Genomic DNA, 21,472 nt, shown 5'->3' on the forward strand with positions numbered 1-21,472 from the left:
ACTATTTTTTTTCCATATAAACCCCCAAGACATATCGAGGCATGCCAAAAGGTGTTCTGATGTAGCTCACCCTGCTTTCATGGCTGAGATAGCATGTACATGTAGCAATGTCAATGCCCGTGTCAATGGAGGGAGAGCAGATCCAGAGTAGAGAGAGGGGGAGAAGGAGGAGGAGAAGGGAGGAGAAAGGGAATGGAGGAAGTAGGGGAAAAGGGTACATGGGGGCTTATTGATTTCACCCCAAGATGCTGAAAAGATACCTGGAAAATCCCCATTCATTGCATGTTAAACCAATGTTGCAGATTTTAATACTTGTTAGGGTGTGAATGGAAGCCCCCCTCCCCCTCCCCCCCCCCAAAAAAAAAAAAATTGCCTTGGAGGAAGTAAGATAGGGGCTGGGAAGGTAGAAAGATGGAAGGAGGGTGAGAAGGAGAAGAGAGAGGGATGGAGATCATGAGAGGAAGGGAGATCTACCCATGAAGATGGGAGGGGGAGGAAATACATGTAGGTGAGGGACCAACCAACTCTAGCTGCTATCAATATAACCAAGGAGATATCACTCTCCTTGATATAACATGGACAGGTCAAGTACTTTGCACATATTCATGAATAAAATACTTACTGTAAAGCCTACTGTACATAACTGCCTAAATGTACCTATGCTGCTCTCCCAAGTCCTTGGTACATTAAATTAGGTGACACGATATTTGCTCCTGCGACAATTGCTCCGGTCTTAAAGTTGAATTAAGAAGGGGGTGAGTTTCCATAAATATAGGTTCTACATACAATATATAGTATCTATAACACTTCCCTGGTATATATAAGTTGTTCAAACACATAGCATGTCACAATAATCCTCTGCCTTCTCGATATTTTGCTTTGAAAGTCTATGAAATTAGCCACCTGTCAGAGCCCGAGAGACGAGTGTACAGAAAAGTCACTCGGAGTGTGACGTCACCGGGGGGAATTTAGTATAAGAGGTGCCTGAATGTCATACAGAAATCCTATGCAGAGAGAGAAAGATATTTTACAATTTTTTTTCAAAGCAACTCAAATCAAACAAATAGGACTGATATGTACAAATCTTTACTTTCCCTGTATAAAAAACAGTATGAATAACCACCATGAACTCTTCAATCATGATGTAAGATAGCAAACAGTGAGTTAATGAATGATATTTTCACTATTTCTCATTTATTTTATCACGATGTTCAATCAAGTGAGTAGCTGGAAAGTAATTCCGGCGGCTAGCTCAGCGCGCGCTGAACGCATGATACTAGTACAGTACACACAACACCCAGGCATTGAGTGTACTGTTATGGTCTGGTATGTCGACTTAGTTCATGGCCGTGCAGCGATCCCCTGGCGTTTTTTCTTCTTTTCTTTTGTCTTTGACTCCACTTTTATATCCTCTGGTCTCTGGATCATTTCCACTCATAGCTCATTCCACAGAACAATCTTGAACCAAACGTATAGTATTCTTTCTCGGCCTTCTGAGTTGTTTTCTATATTTAATTACGCTAGGGGTCACCGTCACACATACAAACGCAATTCGGAAGTGAGTTGAAGACAGAAAGATATATAGTAATTAGTATACATCTCTATGGTTGAAGACAACAAGAACGGTACGGTAGCTCGACAGCTAGCTGCGCCGGAGCGGGCGGCCGGTCGGCACAAAGCAATTCCGCAACCAACTGTGTTTTTTTGCAAGAGCCGCGTCACACGCGGATAAATATGTCATAATAACACGTCTGCTACGTTATCGACTGGTGAGAAGATCTCGATCAAATTTCATATTATTCACCTTGAAATTATTCCTTTAGGGTCTATGGTATCATTCTGAGGGAATTCACATATTTGGAATAATAGTACGGCCACAAATATTTTAATCATTTCCTCTTTGCAAGTTCTATGGCTCGCAGATACAACTTCAACTGCAGTTATTCCATATGAAGGAGTACGTGCATAGTACACAAAACGGCACTGCCTTGTTTACTACACCGGGACCGAATACCCCCCGGTGACGTCACACTCAAAGAACACCCGTCTCGGTAGGCATTGCAGGAGCGAACTTAGGGAAAATGGGTAGGGATAAATCGTTCAAATTCACTATTTTGAAAAAAGAAAATGGGGGGTCGAATCACCTATTAGTGTTTGGGGGGTTGTAAGGTTGCTATTAATGTAAATATCTCAATATTTGGAATCGTCTTCTTAATTCAACTTTAATATCTCAGAAGGAATAGGATTAGAGCTAGGATTGTAATAGAGTTTTTGGTTCAGAATAATGTAAATATTAGGATTAGGGTTTATTAGTTTTGGAGGTTAGGTTTTGTGTTTTGTTTAATGTGCAGACTTTCCATCGGAGCAATTCAATTGTCGCCAGAGCAAATGTCATGGAACCGGTAATTCAGACGATTCCTATTCAACTTCATGAGTGACTTTTATTTTTAATAGTCTAATGTGTGTGAGGCAGATTTGAACACAATCTGTCGAGAGGAGGGATTATGGGTTGAGAAGATCAATTCCGTAATTTTATCTTCTCGAAAGGGAAGTTGTACATGTACAGTACATGGAGGAATAGAGTAACTCCACAATTAAAGAGAGCAAATCAACAAGTAAAAATTAGAATGTTAATAGAAATTGACAATTGTATTTCTGAATGGATAATGATGTGAAGGTGTTACTTGCATACATGTAAATCAGAAAAGATCTGTTCTGAAAATAGCAATTGATGAGAAGATAAATATTTTTCTTATTGATGAGATACATGCACATGTATTTTAGAAATCGTGGAGATGAAAAAATATATTGCATTAAAATGCAAGAAGAAGAAATTGTTATACATAAAATAAAGGTTTGGCAGGTATCTGATGCAAAGAAATATTAAGTGACACACCTAATTGTAGAAACCTACATAATATATAACTAGTAGAAACTGAAAGTGAACAGACTTGATTGGAATACATTTACTGTAGATATTTGTGAAACATTCTGTATCCTTTATACATGAAGTATTTTGTATGTATACAGTGTTCATACTGGTTAGCCTACTGTAGCTATAAGACTATTAACTATGCCATAACTGTGTCTATGAACACTCAACAGAGATATGATTTCAAATTTATGCATTCTGTGGCTCTAGGGGATAACCTTGCGGCCACATGAAAGGACTTCACAAATTTATTAGAACCATTATTGGATAGAACTTCAATTGAATGTCATTATACCTGTATATGAGGATACAATGGCTGGTGCTTAGGTTGGATAAATGACAAAAGTCATCATACATGTACATTGAGTTTAGGATACCGGTACACTTTTTGCTATAAGAGGGCCATGCAAAATATCAATAACATGCATTATATGTACATGTACATTTCATGTACACGTCCTTCTGCATTTCATTGTATTTATTAGTGGGCAAACCACTGTTTCTTTTTTGAAGGGGGGGGGGGGGACAGGGGATATAATATTTTTTTTTTAAACTTGATGAATTTTTTTATCAGTAAAAAGGCAATAGGGCTGTTTTTGGAAATCCCATTATTTTGTAACCATACATGTACATGTATGTACTGTACTGTATACATGGCTTATGGCAGTTAACCCATCAATGTAAAATATGCTGAGTAATATATGTATTTTATTGATTTTGTGAATTTTATCAATAAGGAATGTGGTGAACATTGGCTGTTTTTAAAAAATCCATTATTTTCGGTACCATGCATATCTATGTGTACTGTATCAGTCATGTACACATGAATGAGGGCAAATTTTTCACTCCATAGGGGTATTAAAAAATAACTTTTATTGCAAACAATCCTTATTATTAATGGCTGTAGTTTCATGTATTTAGAATGAACTGAACTACGAAAAATAACTGTCCATTTTGCAATTATATTTTTTCTGATGTGATTCACCCTTAGCACATTTACACATTGAATATAAAGTAAAAAGTTCATGAAAATAGAAAAAGCCATTCTCTGTCCTGCCAGTGTGAATTTATCACCAACCACTTTGGCCTACACAAAGCAATAAAGATTGTAGCCTGAAATATTTTGTTCCAATCCGTGCTTTATAAGTGGTTTTCCTTTCAAAAAGAATTCAAGCAAATTATCAGGGACCCATAGGAACCAAAATTTAGACTTTTCAATTGACATTGACAGTGTATGATTGTTCTACATTTACCATGACTACTTCTTCTACTACTGCTACTACTTTTAAATGTACCACTTCTTCTACTTCTACTACTACTTTTACTACTACTACTACTACTACTACTACTACTACTACTACTACTACTACTACTACTACTACTACTACTACTACTACTACTACTACTACTACTACTACTACTACTACTACTACTACTACTACTACTACTACTACTACTACTACTACTACTACTACTACTACTACTACTACTACTACTACTACTACTACTACTACTACTACTACTACTACTACTACTACTACTACTACTACTACTACTACTACTACTACTACTACTACTACTACTACTACTACTACTACTACTACTACTACTACTACTACTTCTACTTCTAGTTACTAATTTTATTACTACTTTTACAGAGTTTTACTACTACTACTACTGCTACTACTACTACTTCTACTACTACTTCTACTTCTACATGTACTACTACTACTACTACTACTACTACTACTACTTCTACTACTACTACGTCTACTTCTTCTACTAATTTTACTATTACTACTACTGCTACTACTAAATACAACCACCACCACTACTACTACTACCACTACTACTAGTACTACTACTACTAATACTACTTCTACTACTGCTACTACTTCTACTACTTCTACAAATGTACATGTACGATTCAGTTCTTATATAGCACATACACTACCATTTACCATCTAATGTCTGAATTTACCATAGCTTTAGCCCAGCTAGCCTTTTACAGCTCATTGTCCCACATGTGCTTGTCTGTGTTGGTACCCTTTTATAGTATGATTAGTTTTCTGATGAGATTTCATGATTTCACAAAGTTTGGTGAATTTATACCAGGATTTAGAATTAGACCAACATTGAATAATGATATTGACTCGTTAACCTTGAATTGAAAAAGCTTTCTCATGGAATCATTGTTTGCTGTGATACTATAGTTAATTTAGCTGTAAGTATGATTAAATCGAAGGTCCAGGAATTAATCAGAACTCGACGTGAACTGCTACGAAAAGAAAAGCATACATCAGTCACACTGATGCATAGCTTTAAAAAAAAAAACCTCTCACCACATCAAGGAGGCGTGACATGTTGACTGAGATTCAATGATCATGTAAACATGGAAAGAGCATCCTGTGATTGAGAGTAGGGAAGAGCCGATAGATTAATGCTCTCTCCAATGAAGGGTGTGGACCCTCTCTGAGATGACTCATCTTTTCATACTTCGTCATTTCATAAGAAATACCAGGGATGTATTAACCAAGAAAGGGGTTTTATTCACCCGCTGTATGTAGGACAGTGGAGAATGGCACCATGATTGCATCTTATACAAATTATAGCCAAAGGGTTGTTTGTTTCAGCGAGGCCCTAGGCAGAGATGAAGTCATCGTTCGGCAAGGAAAAGGACATTATAACACTATTGATTGCAAAAAAACGATACCAGATACTTTATCAGAAAATGTGAAAAAAAAGGAAAAAATTAAAAAAGTATTTTTCGATAATAAAAATCAACCATATTGCCCTGATACTTGCTGTACAATGAAGTAAAATCGCAAGAGTTCCTGTCTAGTCCAGTGTTTATAATGCATTATAGAGCATGGACCCCTCAATCTATCGGCCTGCATTCTCTGTAACCTACTTTAAGGTCATGTGCTCCTTGGCACTTCTTCAAATTTTTTCCCCCTTTTCTTTTTTTTTTTTAACCTTGTAAATGTGATTATTTGTGATTTCTTCAATCTCATTGAATAACTGTAAATATTGTAATTTGATATGATTCTTAATAAAAACATAAATACAAAAAAAATCTATAGTATGTCTATATCTACTGCTGATTTCATCTGTGTAGAGTCTTTATTTTATTTTGATTAAAAAAAAAGAATTAGTATTTCATATTTATAGTTATTTAGATGTTTTATCAAGTATATATTACAATGTAAAATGTTGGTTTGTACAAGTACATTTGGTTGGAACAAAGAATAAAACCACATTAAGTAATACATTGACCAAGATGTATTCTGTTTACTTATAAGATGTATTTCAACTGAATGGTAGTTGTCACTATTGTACTATGTAGTATGATGACTATGATCAACCTCCTTTACATTAGATTCTCCTAGTTCTCATACATTGTAATCTGGTTGTGAATGCTGCTTGTGCACAGCACATTATAATCTTTTCACATTGCCCGCCAGTCATTTTACCAAGTGTTCCAAAGGTCATTTCTCACTAGAACCCAGTTAGGGATGGGGTCGTTCACATCACAGTGAACCTTGGCAGATTTTCCACTGGTCCATTGTTTTTTTAGAATTTTGGCAGCCATGAAAATACTCTGGTTTTTTTTAAAGCTACCTGATAAGGGCTACAAAAAAAAAAAGATTAGACAAAATACAATCACTGAATATACACTTCAGCACTGATATTTAACTAGTTCTATACATCTACACATAGCCTACATGTACATATTTGCAGTTGAAAAAAAGTATTTATTTATATACATATAGGATGCACAAGGATGCTATTTTTAAGCAGTATTTAGTTATTTATCAGTATAATATTTAAAAAGGTATCTGAATAGTTTTATATAGTGTGATGTTCATCACTGACTATCAGCATCCTTCTTCTCTCTTTCTCATAATACACTTCTGATATTTACAGCTGATAATCGAGAAAGATTTTGGTATCTTTCATTGTTAAACAAACATGAAAAAAGGGTACTGATATTGTAGGTAATTGTCAATTTTAAGCTTACTGAAGACCAGGGGCCCATTTCATACATATATTTTTTCATTTCTCTAGTTTTAAGACTCCTTTTGGGTGATATAATTGTAGTAACTGCCTGCAGCATTCAAAATCCTACTGATCTTGCATATCAATTATTGGCTTGCCTTTTTTTAGCTCGGCATCAGTAGGTTGGTCAACTTTATGATTAGTAGCCATTGCAAATGATACCTACGGGCATGGTGCATCGACCGGTGTGATGAGTTATGAATTAATTGAGTGCCAGGCTTGCTCTGCTGTAGTCTAACACTCCAGCCTTCATTGAGTCATTACTTGAAGCAATACACATGTATGTATATTTTATTCGTTATGGCATAGAATTGCATGGTTTTGATGAACAAGAAAGTTTTGTAACTTTTAAAAGAGTTAAAAGTATATATATTCAATGCAATCAGAAAAGGCATAGGTAATGTCATAAAAAGTTAAATGTCAAAATATGTGGAAAACTGTGAAAAAATATACTTCCCAATAAATCAGAAAAACTTTACACCCTATAGGAAAATAACACGCATATACTTGTTAGGGATAACTCTTACCAAAATAATTTTGCGCAATCATCTTTAAAAAAAAAATTCACATCATAATTTTTTCGGGTAAATATACTAACAATGCCTGATTTACCCCCCAAATTATTATGTAGTCTTGCCTTTAGTTGCATGAATATACTTGCAAACACTAACCAGTATATTGTAATATATTTACTGTGGTTATTATGAATGAAAAATGATTTTACTTCACTCAAATCATGGGATTTGTCATCTCTTCGCTCAAAGACTGGCGGACCAAAAGTTTACAACTGAGATTCAGGTTTAACATAAATATAGGAAAAATATGAATGCACATTGAAACTTCTCATAACTGCTTTAGCGTAAACTTAATAGTGTGAACAAAAACAACTAACATGTTATAAATAAATCCATTTATCTTACACCTGGCAAAAATACTTCGGTTAGTTATTTTATAGTGTTATGTTTTAAATATACATGTACATGTACCCTCTTGCTCAACATTCTGCAGGACATTGTCTCTTGGTCCTGGGTTGAATGTCAATGCCAATACAAAACACATTCTATGGGTAGGCTACTATTGCCTCTGTTTTAGTGTAATCTTTGTACCAGTGTCATTCTCAAGTAATTTTTTGATATAATTGGGAAAAATGTTCTCTGAACACCTTTGTGCCAGCCAAAGTGTTGTCACATTGGAATGTGTCATCTACTGATTCATAGACGCAGTGTGACGTAAATTTAAGAAAAAAGAGTAATTGGCATCAGATGAGGGCTTTATTGCTACAAACAAGTTTTCAGTATTAAATCAAAATTGCATAAAAGGTGTACTGGCTATCTGTTAATACCAGAATAATCTGAAGATTCGGACACATCAAAGTCATCACTGTCAGACTTTACACTGTCAAAATTGAAACCATGTGGTAATAATTAACAACAGATTGATTTCTCTTTGAAGTCTTTAATTAGTTTGTGCTTTTCCTTTTGAAGTTTTTCCAGCTTCTAAATTTTATTGAAGGTGTAATCCACAACTATATTTTATCTCTCCTCATTTTCTTTACATCAGACAGCCACAATTTCAATCATGTTAATTTCATGATGTACATCTATTAATTATACTAATTAGCTTAATCAGGTATCCTTTAAAAACTTATAAGTTCAAATTTGATTCACTTATTATTAAAGAATAAGCCAGTGAGCCCCAAAACTATTACATATTTTAGGTACTGTGATGTTACATATTCATTTTCTTAATGAAATAAAAATTTATGCTCCCCTCGTCTACCTCCATGCAAAAATCGCCAATTGATGTTACATCATTGCTAATTACTGGTAAATGAAGTAATTTCAGGTATTTCTTTTTCTTTAAAGTAATTGGTATAAAGATTCCCTTTAATATGATACCAAATATACCAATGTAGCATATAAGATTTATACCATTAATCATTTCTGTGCTTGTCGCGCAAATGTAACGATACCACCTACATGTATGTGTGGGCCCAACATAAAATGCATGGCCAATCATGATTATCATGATATTACGTGCACACATTGGTATCAATAATAAAAGCATTTTCATTTTGATGCAAGATAAAAGATTAATGTAGATAAAAATTCCTTGGTCAACGACCATGCTGGGAATCGTACACCGGAATTTCATGGTGTACCTACATGTATACATGTAGTCGGGTGCCTTGACCACTGGGCTACCGCACCTCTCCAGTATAATGATATTAGTGATTTGCGTTTGTACAGCTCTATCTATCTAGAAATGATCTATTCCAAAGTGCTTTTTTATGTATAATTATGTATATCATATTACCCTAGCTTTCCCCAAGCTATCATTTATCAGTAGTTTTCTGTGCATTCAAGAAATTATCCTACTGGGTACCCATTCTGCCTCTCCTGGGGTGACATTATGAGGCCTTTTTTTTTGCAGACCTATAATAGGCCTACTTTTTGTATGTTTATATAAATCATTGCTTTTTTATCAGTCTCTTGCAGTTGGGTAAATTAGAAATCTTCATTGGATGTTTGGTGCATGTAATGGAAAAGCAACTGCATTGATGTTACAGTTTACAGTATGTTGTATGTCTTTAGAATTGCAAGAATGTTTTTAAAAACTTCCTTTGGGGGAGTCGTCCTGAAAATGACATTTGCGTTACGCATGCCAAAGTACCCTTGTGCCTCTTCTCTGTATGTAAATTTGTGGCATTTCCGTTGTTGAGATATTATTTACATCAAGAAGTAGATATGGAAAACGAATTTGCAGGCCTCTCAGATTTAATACGGGATAAATCTAAGTATGTCGTAATGTGAAGATATTTTTTTACATACTGTACATGTACATATACATTGAATGTAGAACGTGATACTAGAATTTGACATTTCCTGTCAGCAATGATTTTTAGTTTGAATTGGCAAACGAGTGAGGCGCTAATGATTTCTTTGCCCCCAAACATCTGAGATAATCAAAGCCCCTCGTAGAATCATCAATATGTGATTGATTAGGGCCTGTGAATCTGTGATTGCCCCCCGCTTGGATGTGCACACTCAAGCACAATCGTCCCTCTAGTGTGTTTGTACATCCCATTTCTCCCCCTTCGTCTTGCGTATCCGTTACAGGCCCTGGGGATGCTCAAGCTTATCAGGCTTCGCGTGAGGGCCCCTCCAGTTCTTTTTCGGCAACTACTGACGATGCAAAACGACCGGGTGTGCCGCATGTAGTCTCATTGACCCTAGTCTTCACTGTTTTCAGGGAATCTGATTTGTATTGGAAACAAGATGAAATTGGATTTTGTGTTGCTCCTACATTGTGTACCGGTACATGTACAAGTGCGTCAATGTAAAAAAAAATGTTTTGGCAAGTTATAGGTTTTCTTTTGTATGAAACAATATATTTCAAAAGATACTTTTGTTTCTGGCCACAATGTAATTTGTAAGAATTTCTCACTTAATTGAAAGAGATATTAAAGCCAGCTGTAATAAGATACAGATATATATTCATGCCCGGGGGGGGGGGGGGGCAGTCAAATATATTGCTAAATACATGCGTGACCCAAAAAACATGTTTAAGGGGGTGTTTTTTCAGTTTTGGACGCGGGCTGCGCATGCACCTGTTAATGGTATCAAAAATACAGATTTTCAAAAAAAGGGTGGTTTTGAAAGACTGCTCAATGGTCAATTGCGGGGTCAAACGTATTTAGGGTATTTTTTTAAAAAGCTTGTTTTTTTAGACAAGCCAAACGTGTTTAGGGTTTTTTTTTTCCAAAGCTTTTTCCCTGGGGCCAAAATGTATACTTATGAAGCCAGCGAAAAACTTGTTAAAGGGGTTATTTTGCACACAGAGAAAAATTTGTTTAGGGGGTGTTTGGTCTCGCATGTGTACAGCAATACATTTGACTGCCCCCCCCCCCTGGGTATTCATGTCGGTCTATTTTTTGTGTGCTGAAAATCTGAAACCGTGGTTATTCATAATACAATATGTTTGGCTAAGGTTTTATTAAATGCTAGTAATTTAAGGTAGCCTTTATAGATTGGCAATGTAATTTATGTCATGTGACATTATGTAGCAGACACATTTACTTTGTTGTGCATGGAAATAACAATTTGCGAATAGTGCATTGGAGTGAAGTCAATGTAACAGTCCACGATGTTAACATGTGTCATCCAGGTTTTGAATCAGGTTTAGTCCCTGACTACGGGGGAGGGGGGTGGCCGGATTTATGTAGGGTGAAGGAATGCAGTGGCCAATGTCTTTGCTTACACAGGATTTAATACATGAAACTCCTTCAGTAAACAGTACAAATAACCGAATTCAGATACATTATAAGCCGTTTTGTACACAAAGCTTGTAAAGACTGTCTGGCAGAGAATACATTATGTTTGATGAGGAAATTTTAGCTATACTGATAATCTTATAAGTACAAAGCAGACTGAGTGTCCAATAAGAATTCTCACCGATGAAAGTGCAGACACATTTCTGCTATCTCATGAACTGGGATCTTATTGCTTGAAAATGAGGCACAAAATAGGGTGTTTTTCAATATTAAAGTGAATCACTAAACACTGTAGATACGTGTATGCTGCAACGTAGAACAAAAACTTTAGCGGACGTTGATTTATATTAGTTGGTAAGTAAAATAAATAATGAAAATTCATTTGAAAATTAGTCATCTTTGAAAATATTGTCTAGTGTACATGTATATCCTTTTATGAGCAGCAGATATGGACCAAGGAACCACTAGTATCAGCGTTTTACCAGAGTCCATAGTAGCATGGCCAAGGGTCACTCGTTGAGCAATGAAGATCTCCTCTGCTCTGCTCGGACCATCTGGGGGCGTATGCTGCATTACAATAGGATTCATGTTTATGTTGTAAACTACTGCAAATACTGAATATTCTGTGGTGATAAAAGCTACAGTGCATGAAAATAGAAATCATTCTAAAGATAAGTAGGCCTCCAGTCAAACCTGTCCTCATGGCCACCCTATCTATCTTTATTAATAGTGAAATCTGTCTTTAGTGGCTACCAAAATTGTTACCCATTGAGGAACTGTCTCTTACTTTTGTTTTATTGGGGGGGGGGGCTACTTTACAACCTACTGGCTAAATCTGCAATATTTGAGTTTTCTAGGCTCTTTTTCTCCACTCTCCAGTGGCCACTTTTTCTTTTTTCCTTGGGTGACCTTAATATGCAGGTTTGGCTGAACATGAACAAGAACATGCACAAGAAATGAATATAATTTTCTAATTGAATGTCAACAAATGTTTGAAAATATATATTGTTTGGTACATGTATTTGTACTTCACTGATTGCAATATAATTCATCAAATGAAAATGTGAATAAATCAGGCAAAACAAATTAATTGTTATTTTTGGTGATTACTTTTCACATCCAGCTGCATAATAAAAAAAAATCTGCAACATCTGGGGCCCGTCTTATAAAGAGTTGCGATTGATCCGATCAATCACAACTATGGACGGCCAGCAATGTCAACATCTAAAATGCATGAATGATCAAAATGTTTTCTCGATATGACGTAAATTACATAAATTCATTGTTTTCTAGACAATTTGGTGTGTTCTCCTTTGTTTACAAAGGACATTTTGCAAATTTCCTGTAGAAAAAATTATAACACTGACGGATTTCCATAGAGTTACGATCGATCGGATCAATCGTAACTCTTTGTAAGACGGGGCCCTGATCAGCTTTAATATTGCAGCGAATGGGGATTTTTCAGGGCTCATTTGAGCAATTCAGATTTTCTGGAATATATGGCACTTATATACCAGGGCCCCGTCTTACAAAGAGTTACGATTGATCTGATCAATCGCAACTATGGACGACAAGCAACGTCAACATATACATGTAAAATGCTTGTTTGTTCAACATTTTTTCTAGATATGAATGTTTATCCATAAATTCATTGATTTCTTGATCTTGACAATTTGGTGTGTTCTCCATTGTCTACAAAGGACATTTTACAAATTTCCTGTAGAAGAAATTATGACACTGATGGATTTCCATAGAGTTACGATTGATTGGATCGAGCGTAACTCTTTGTAAGACGGGTCCCAGTTGTCAAACCCTGAATCTCAGGTGTTTTCCTCTTAATACATCTTCCCGACCTAAGTTAGGGTCTGATCATTTGTAGAATAAGGGTGAGTGATGGTCCGGTGTCTGTGAGGATAAGGTAGCGTCATTCTGCGGTTGCCCACTGTAAGGTGCATTGGGGATGCACGCGCTCCTGTCAGCTTGGATTCTCCAGGGGACCGGCCCAGATTCCCTTCTCATTCTCACTGCACTGACGGTCCACGATCAATGCCATTATGGTGTGATGTTCCCTAATCCAGTACCAGCTCACGATAACATGATAGTATCAGTTTTGCTCAGGAGGTTCAAAGCATTTTAGTCCACTGAAATGAGTTACATTTAAAGCTCATGTCCAGTCTTAATGGTATGAATATTGATCTGCAGCTGATGTAATTCAGTGTCAGCTTGCCTACTCTGATTAAAAGATACAAAATCTTCTAAAATTCTTAGATTCTAAATCTGAATCACTATGATCTGCAGGTCTCTCCTCCCATTGTAAATTGTTAGGGGTGGGGGTGCAGGTGGACCACTACACTGGGGTTTACCCCCTACTCTTTATACGAACAGTCCAGTGGGTTCTTTGTAATGTATGATCCATACTCACCAGTGCCACCTCTGAATCTACAGAAAGTATTACTCTGACCATGCACAGCGATTTCGTGAAATTTTTGGCTTTATTTTTTGTTTAATGCAGAGCTAAGAATGATGCAGACCTTTTTTTTAATGATTATGTGAGATTTATGGCTTTTTCTTTAAAGCAGAGCTGAGATAGTGCAGACCCCTTTTAATATGATTTCGTGAGATTTTTGTGGCTTCAACTTTAAAAGCAGAGCTTAAGAATAGTGCATACTTTTTTTTATAAACGGTTTCATGAGATTTTTGGCTTTATCTTTAATCTTAATGTTAACCCTTTTTTATGATTTTGTGAGATTTTGGGATATATCTTAAAGCAGAGCTAAGAATAGTGCACACTTTTTAAAAATAATTTCTTGAGATTCATGGTTTTATCTTTAAAGCAGAGCTAAGATAATGCAGACCTTTTTTAATACTTTCTTGAGATTTTTTTTTTTTAAAGCAGAGCCAAGATAGTGCAGATTTTGTAAACTGTCCTTTCACTTGTTCTGTTATTTAAAATTTTACTTCATCTTGTAATTCAGACTAGCAATTTACTGAAAAGGGTTTATAACATTAGCATAGTAAAGTCAGTGTGAAGGTGTACAGGTAATCATATACCTCAGTGAGCCTAGGCACATCAGAAAATTGAGGAAAGTGGGAGAGGCGTGGAAGAGGAAAATTAGTTGAGGGACCTATGGAATAGAGATCATAATCCATAATTGTGATTGATTTTTTTCTTCTTACTTGAGGTTTTCTGCCGGGACTTCAAGCGAGGTACTACTAAGAATGTAAATATTTGTACTGCAGTTCACCAGTACATATGAACATGTTACATCTGCATGCAGTATGCATATATCAAAATTTCATATACTGGAATTTCCATAATGAACTTGTTCAGTGGTTGGGAGAAATGTACAGTTTATGTGTTTTTGATTATGACAAAGTTGAATTAAATGGATTCTCAATTTTTTTGTCATAACAGAATCGATGTGCCAAATTTTCATTTTTGATATTTTCCTTTCCTGATAAGCTTTGCTTTGATGTACCTACAATAAATCTCCAATGATTGGTACATGTAGACCTACAATGTACTTTATTATGACTTATTTCATTATTCATTTAATTGAATAATTTTATACTTTTTTTCTTCTCGAAAAGCTGGATAAATATAAAGGAAAAATGAAGATGTAGGCCTTTCATGAATTTTTGTTTCTATAATGCAGCAAATGCCACATTCCATGACTGTATAAAGTGTATGCTCTAATATGCATTAAAAAAATATTCTTGGAAGGCAGTGTAATTATTGTAACACAATATATCTTATTAAAAGCAATGCATACAAGATATCAAACAATGAATTCATTCATCAAATCAAATGTCATGTTCCTGCTTTTTATAGATCAAGATATCACTGTATGAAAGAAGCCTGTGTATAATGTTCACAGTGCGGAGCGTATGTATAAAAGAAAAAATGCAGTATTATGATGAACCTTGTTGTAATTCTATTTTTTTCCCACCCATACAGAGAGCAGGTAGATTTTGTAGGTAAAACGAGCTTGGTTGTTTATGGACTTCTCTTTCTCTCATGCATCGCTTGGCAGCACTGTCCTAAACTGATCAGGCAAGAACGCCTACTTTTGTAAAAAACCACAAGCTGGAATTGAACTTGATTTGCACCAAAATCTTGGGCGATATTACTCCCACTCTCCTGCCCCCTCTTTCGCTCTCTTTCTCTCCCTCTCTTTCCTGCTCTCTATCTCTCGCTCAACTCTCTTCTTTCTGCTTATTACTTTCTTTACTAAAGTGTAATGCTATCCCTTTCTCTTCATTTCATTTTAAAATATTGTTTGATCCTTTTTTTTTCTGTCCTCTTTAATTCTCCCTCATGGGCTGTCTCACTCCCATCTCCTCTGTTTGTACTATACAGGGATACTAGGGCTATTTTATTAGAATGTATTTGAACACTCCTTGATTTTAATATCCTTCATTTTTTGCATTTCCTTTTCTCTTTTTCTATTTTTAATTTTCTCTGTTCCAGTGCTCGGTGTTATCTATTTTATTAGGATTTTTCATCTATACATATATGTTTGTTATTTAACTGATCATTTATTCTCCCTATCTCTACCCTTTTGTTATAATTTTTTCCCTTTAGAATCATTCATTTTCCGTTTAAGTTTCAATAAATGTTTAAGTCCTCTTTTAACTTCAATTCAGTCTTGTTTTCCCTGGAAAATTATTAATACCTTGTGGTAAACGAATAATGATTCTTTGTTTATCTCTTCCTCCCTCTCTGCCTTCGTTATAGTATACAAATGATGCATGGGTTAGAGTGGGTCAGTAGGAACTGTGTGCACAAGGTAACTTTGGCATGGTTTAACCCACGAAAGAAACCCATGCATCATCTGTTTTATAGAATGGAAAAAAATTATTGAATAAACCACAAAAATTAATGATTTACCGGATGCATGATAATTTCATGCGTCCGGTAAATTGAATTTACCGGACGCATGAAAATATTAACTGGACGCATTATTTTTTTTACTGGACGCATGATTTATTACCGGATGCATGAAAATACCAAAATGTAATGCAGACCCTTTGATAACCCTGGACAACATAAATATGTATGCCTAAATTGATAATATGTTGGCACAAAGGCATTATTATACCCAAAATGCCAGATACAGCTTTGCATTGACTAGTCTAGATCTATGAGTACCGGTATATGAGGCAGCCTCAGACCTCCAATAGCTGTGTGTGTATGCCCGGGCCGCGCCGGGGGCCAGTGCCTACGGCTGCCTGGGCCTGCAGTGGAGATTTGGCTGTGCACAGCCAGCCCAGCTGAAACGTTAGATCGTATGTCTGGACTTCTCAACTAACGAGTTTGCAGGCAGTTTTAATCCCTATGACAATTACGGTACCGTATTTATACTTACAGATCATTTTGCATCCTTTATTTGATTCATTCTGCCTTGATCGAAAATTCAAAATTTTGACGTAAACAAGCGTAACAGTACATGCGCGATGACATCACAATGACCTTTTTGGACGATAGCTTGTTTACAGTGGATATCGTTTTGATTATCGGGATATCGTTCATGCAGCCCAGTAAAAATTCTTGCATTGCTCTCAACCAATCAGATTGCAGGGATTTTCCCATCCATTCTATAATATACAAATGATGCATGGGTTAGAGTGGGTCAGTAGGAACTGTGTGCACAAGGTAACTTTGGCATGGTTTAACCCACGAGGCGCAGCCGAGTGGATTTAGACCATAATGCCAAAGTTACCGCGTGCACACAGTTCCACTGACCCACGAAAGAAACCCATGCATCATCTGTTTTATAGAATGGAAAAAATTTATTGAATAAACGACAAAAATTAATGATTTACCGGACGCATGATTTTTTTTACCGGACGCATGATTTATTTACCGGATGCATGAAAATTCCAAAATGTAATGCAGACCCTTTGATAACCCTGGACAACATAAATATGTATGCCTAACTTGAAAATATGTTGGCACAAAAGCATTATTATACCCAAAATGCTAGATACAGCTTTGCATTGACTAGATATGAGGCAGCCTCGGCTCAGACCTCCAATTGCTGTGTGTGTATGCCCGGGCCGCGTCGGGGGCCAGCGCCTACGGCTCCTATGACAATTACGGTACCGTATTTGTACTTACAGATCATTTTGCATCCTTTATTTGATTCATTCTGCCTTGATCGGAAATTCAAAATTTTGACGTAAACAAGCGTAACAGTACATGCGCGATGACATCACAATGACCTTTTCGGGCGATAGCTTGTTTACAGTGAATATCGTTTTGATTATCGAGATATCGTTCATGCAGCCCAGTAAAAATTCTTGCATAGCTCTCAACCAATCAGATTGCAGGGATTTTCTCATCCATTCTATAATACACAGTATGCTCTATTTTATCTATAACATTGTGTCATTCATGGATTCTCTTCATGTACATGTATTTGACTAGTATCATGATATCTCCATAGGTGATATTTACCAGTAAAAATATGAAAGCTTATTGCAATTTCCAGATAATGATAATTCATTTAATGTATTATTAGCTTCAAACAGAATAACCTTGATTGTACATTCACAGTTTCACACCATGAGTTGCCTGGTTGATTGAGGTGTTATGATGACAAATGCTAATTGAGGCTGTGTGCAGTACTGAGTAGATGGTTGAAATGCTTGTATCTTTGGGATTGGTTGGTCAGTAGTGGTAGTGTTGCTATAATTCTGATTAATTTTGATGCAAATTTATTTGGATATCCAAAATTTGTTTTTATTTGAATTAGAAAATGAAATTTATTTTAAACTTGTGCGTGTCATTAAATGTTTCGACTTTGGAAGCACTGGGGAAATACAACTCTTATCTTCTCCCCCAAGTATGTTATGTGGGATGCAGAACAGGGGGGGGGGGGCTTCCATCTGACTGTATTTTTTTGCATGGTTAGCCCCCCCCCCCATCTTCAAAATGGTTCCATGGACCCTGTGTCAACATTATAGAGCTGTCTATTGTACATACAAGGAAGGACTGAATACATGTACTGCTTTGGCTTTTTGTAATAACATTAAAATAATACTGACAAAAACATTCTGAATTTCTGTTGCTGTTTTTTTTTTAATACTAAATTTGAGATACACTCAAGAATATGATGTATTCACTTTTGTGTACATACAACATGGTGGCCTACTTTAAATCTTTTTTTGTTGTTGACATCTTTGTACACTGTGATTTATCATTCTGCAATAAAATCTTATTTTTTAATAATATTGCGCATACCGATGCACAACAGTCCCTCTCATAACCTATCATGTCAGCCCTTTGTCCCAGTCCAATAACTACTCTTCCAGTAGATTGCACTTTATTATTACATACAAAACATACTATTCCCATGTTGCCTTTGAAGTTTGGTTTGATGCATGGCAGAGAGACAGACCAAAAGAGATGGACAAAGAGAGAAAGAGAGAGAGGAATGATATAGAAGGCACTGAAGCAATATGTTATTGAATATGGACGGATATAACTATGCAATTCTCTTTCCAAGCCCACTCAATTTATTTTATGTAAAGATCCAAAGGTCATGGGTGCCTTTGAATGTAAAGTCCAAGGTGCGGTGATAAATGATATCTTTTGCTTGCCTAGTTATTTTTGAGCAATTCAAAATCCAAAATTATTTTTTCTGGCTTTATTTGTTCATTATTTGTCTAGCACTAGAATTGTGATATATTGTAATCTTTTAATAATATACATGTACATTTTTACTTTGTAAATATGATAATATGAGTCTTCGGACTTTTGTCATGTACCATTTTCACAATAAAACCAGAATTGAATTGAATTGAATTGAATTCTGTGTATGCTTATTGGCCCTCCAGATATTCATGGAATTTTTTTCTGAAATACTGAATGCAAATAATGGACATATTTGTTATAAAAAATATTTCTAGAACACAGGTGAACTGTTTTTGTTAAGGGATAAGTGATGAAATTTTTTAATAATTGTTTTTTGTAATAATTTGAATGATCCTTTCCAACCCCATCTTGTTGGAAATATGTTACAGTGTATTCATTTGTATATGATGATCTTCTAGAGGTTCTAAAAACACCTCAATTCAATTTCAAACAGGTTTTTATAAACAACCATTTGACATTCAGATCTGATAGTGTCTTTTCTAGCAACTGAGCCAGTGCTTTCGAATGATTCTTACAGATAAATCATCATCATCATCATCAAGATCATCACAATAGTCATCGTCATCATCATCATCATCAACTTCATCATCATCCCCTTCACCATCATCATCGTTATAATCCTCATCATCATCATCATCATCATCATCATCAAAATCTTCATCATTATCACCAGATTATCTTCATCATCATAATTGAACAGTTTTTAGCCTAAGGAATTGTTTTTTCCCATTCATTTTCATTCATACATATATTTTCTTTCATTCTTTCAGTTCTCCTTGATCAGAAAGTTGAACATAGTAATATGTACAACATCCAGCTGAAGATCACTGACTTTGGTCTGGCCCGTGAGATGTACAAGACCACAAGGATGAGTGCTGCAGGGACGTACGCCTGGATGGCACCAGAAGTCATCAAGTCATCGCTCTTCTCCAAGAGCAGCGATGTCTGGAGGTAGGTTCAGTAACAATGATATTTAGTTCTTGCATATGCTTCAGCCCAGCAAGCCTTTTCTGAAACAGCGCACAATCATTTCAAGGAATTTATTCCTGTCAGGTGCCCATGTACCTTACCTGGGTTGAGTGTAGATGTAGCACAATGTGGATCATTTTGCTGAAGGAAATTATGCCACAAGTGGTTGGGATTCCAACCCATGACCCTCTGTTTCAACGTCAGAAGACTAATCCACCTGGCCACAATGCTTGACAAAGTGTTCCAGGACAGAAACCTTTGTTTAGCCTGGTATTGATTTACTGGTTCAGTCGGATGTTTTGGAGAAGTTGAGTGCTGTTTTTACAAAATTTCAACATAAGTAATTGAGTTCAAAATATTTTTTTCGTGGGAGATAAAAATCAACATGAATAAGAGGAACCATGTACTACTCCCCACTAACAACAGAAACCTTATTCGGATCCCGAAATAACACTAATTGGTGGGGTGTTCATGTAACACCATATTTGGTGTTACATTCAAGCATTTGGGTGATTTCAAGTTTAGAGTTGGTGCTGGAAGCACAAATTTGATTGTCTTTCCTTTATCCAATTCCTACTGTAATCTGAGTTTACAAATATGATCCAAATCATATTATTGATAGCTCAGTCCCTAGTGACCAGTTTCATTTGAAGTTTGTTGCTATGATGACATAAATATTGACCAAACACTAACACCTACCAAATTTAAAATCACCCAGTGTATGATTGATGGTGAAAAGCATCTCTGGTAGTGCAGTGTTGTCTGGGAATGGAGGTAACTGAAATACGCATGAAATGCATTCTTAGCCTAGTTTTGATTTACAATTTCAGTGGATGTTTTGAGAAGTGGAGTGCAGGTTCTTGTCATGGTTGGTTTAATTAGTTAGCGGTGACATGTGTAGTGAGTGGATTGATGGTGAAAGTCAACCAGGATGTGAATGGATGGAGGCCCAATTCAGGTGGATGGAGAGATGAATGAGAATGCTGTAGAGATACGGAGAAGATGAAAATTCCATCCTGTCTTTTATATCAATATTATTTGGATAAGAAAAGGCCACTTTAAAAAAGGGCACAGTTTTTATATTACTACTACAACTAATTATAAAAATATAAAAAGGGCAAAACTAGGGCAGTGAAAGGGGCATTGACGCCAATCATTTGGGCATTTAAGGCCATAGCCTTGGATACATTAAATGAGAACTAGAACGATAATGCAAATAAAAATTAAAGGAGGGGGGTCATGAAACAAATTGTATTCAATATAGGTGGAGGAATGTTAGGAAAGAAGATTTGATGGATGGATGGATGATAGAAGAGTGAGTGTATACCATTAAGTGGGTTTATGTTAAAATCGCCTATTGATTTATGAGTAATGTAATTATGTGAATACATGGAGACCTTTCAGAATATTGTTATAGTCGGGGTCGGTCAATAAATTTGTGGAATGATTGATTTGAAATGAGGTTGATTGAACTGTTCAGTGCATTTTGATAATGAAGTAATGTCGGCTTTATGTTATGTTTGTAATGTAGCTTGTAAGTGCTCTCAAGCTGCGTTGCAGTAAGGTGCCTTCCCAAGCT

At 36.0% G+C, this 21,472-nt stretch overlaps 1 protein-coding gene across 1 annotated transcript in view; it reads left to right on the forward strand.

Annotated features, from left to right (window-relative positions):
* The window catches only part of LOC135154761 (mitogen-activated protein kinase kinase kinase 10-like), a 29,529-nt gene extending 8,422 nt beyond the window's left edge, over positions 1 to 21,107 (forward strand). Inside the window, exon 2 of the mRNA XM_064102537.1 lies at positions 19,695 to 21,107. Within this exon, the coding sequence (XP_063958607.1) occupies positions 19,695 to 19,879 (185 nt within the window). The 3' untranslated portion in view covers positions 19,880 to 21,107. The remainder of the gene's footprint in view (positions 1 to 19,694) is intronic.
* Positions 21,108 to 21,472: the final 365 nt, after the last annotated feature.

Source organism: Lytechinus pictus, chromosome 7 (genome assembly GCF_037042905.1).
Source record: "Lytechinus pictus isolate F3 Inbred chromosome 7, Lp3.0, whole genome shotgun sequence".
Taxonomy (NCBI): domain Eukaryota; kingdom Metazoa; phylum Echinodermata; class Echinoidea; order Temnopleuroida; family Toxopneustidae; genus Lytechinus; species Lytechinus pictus.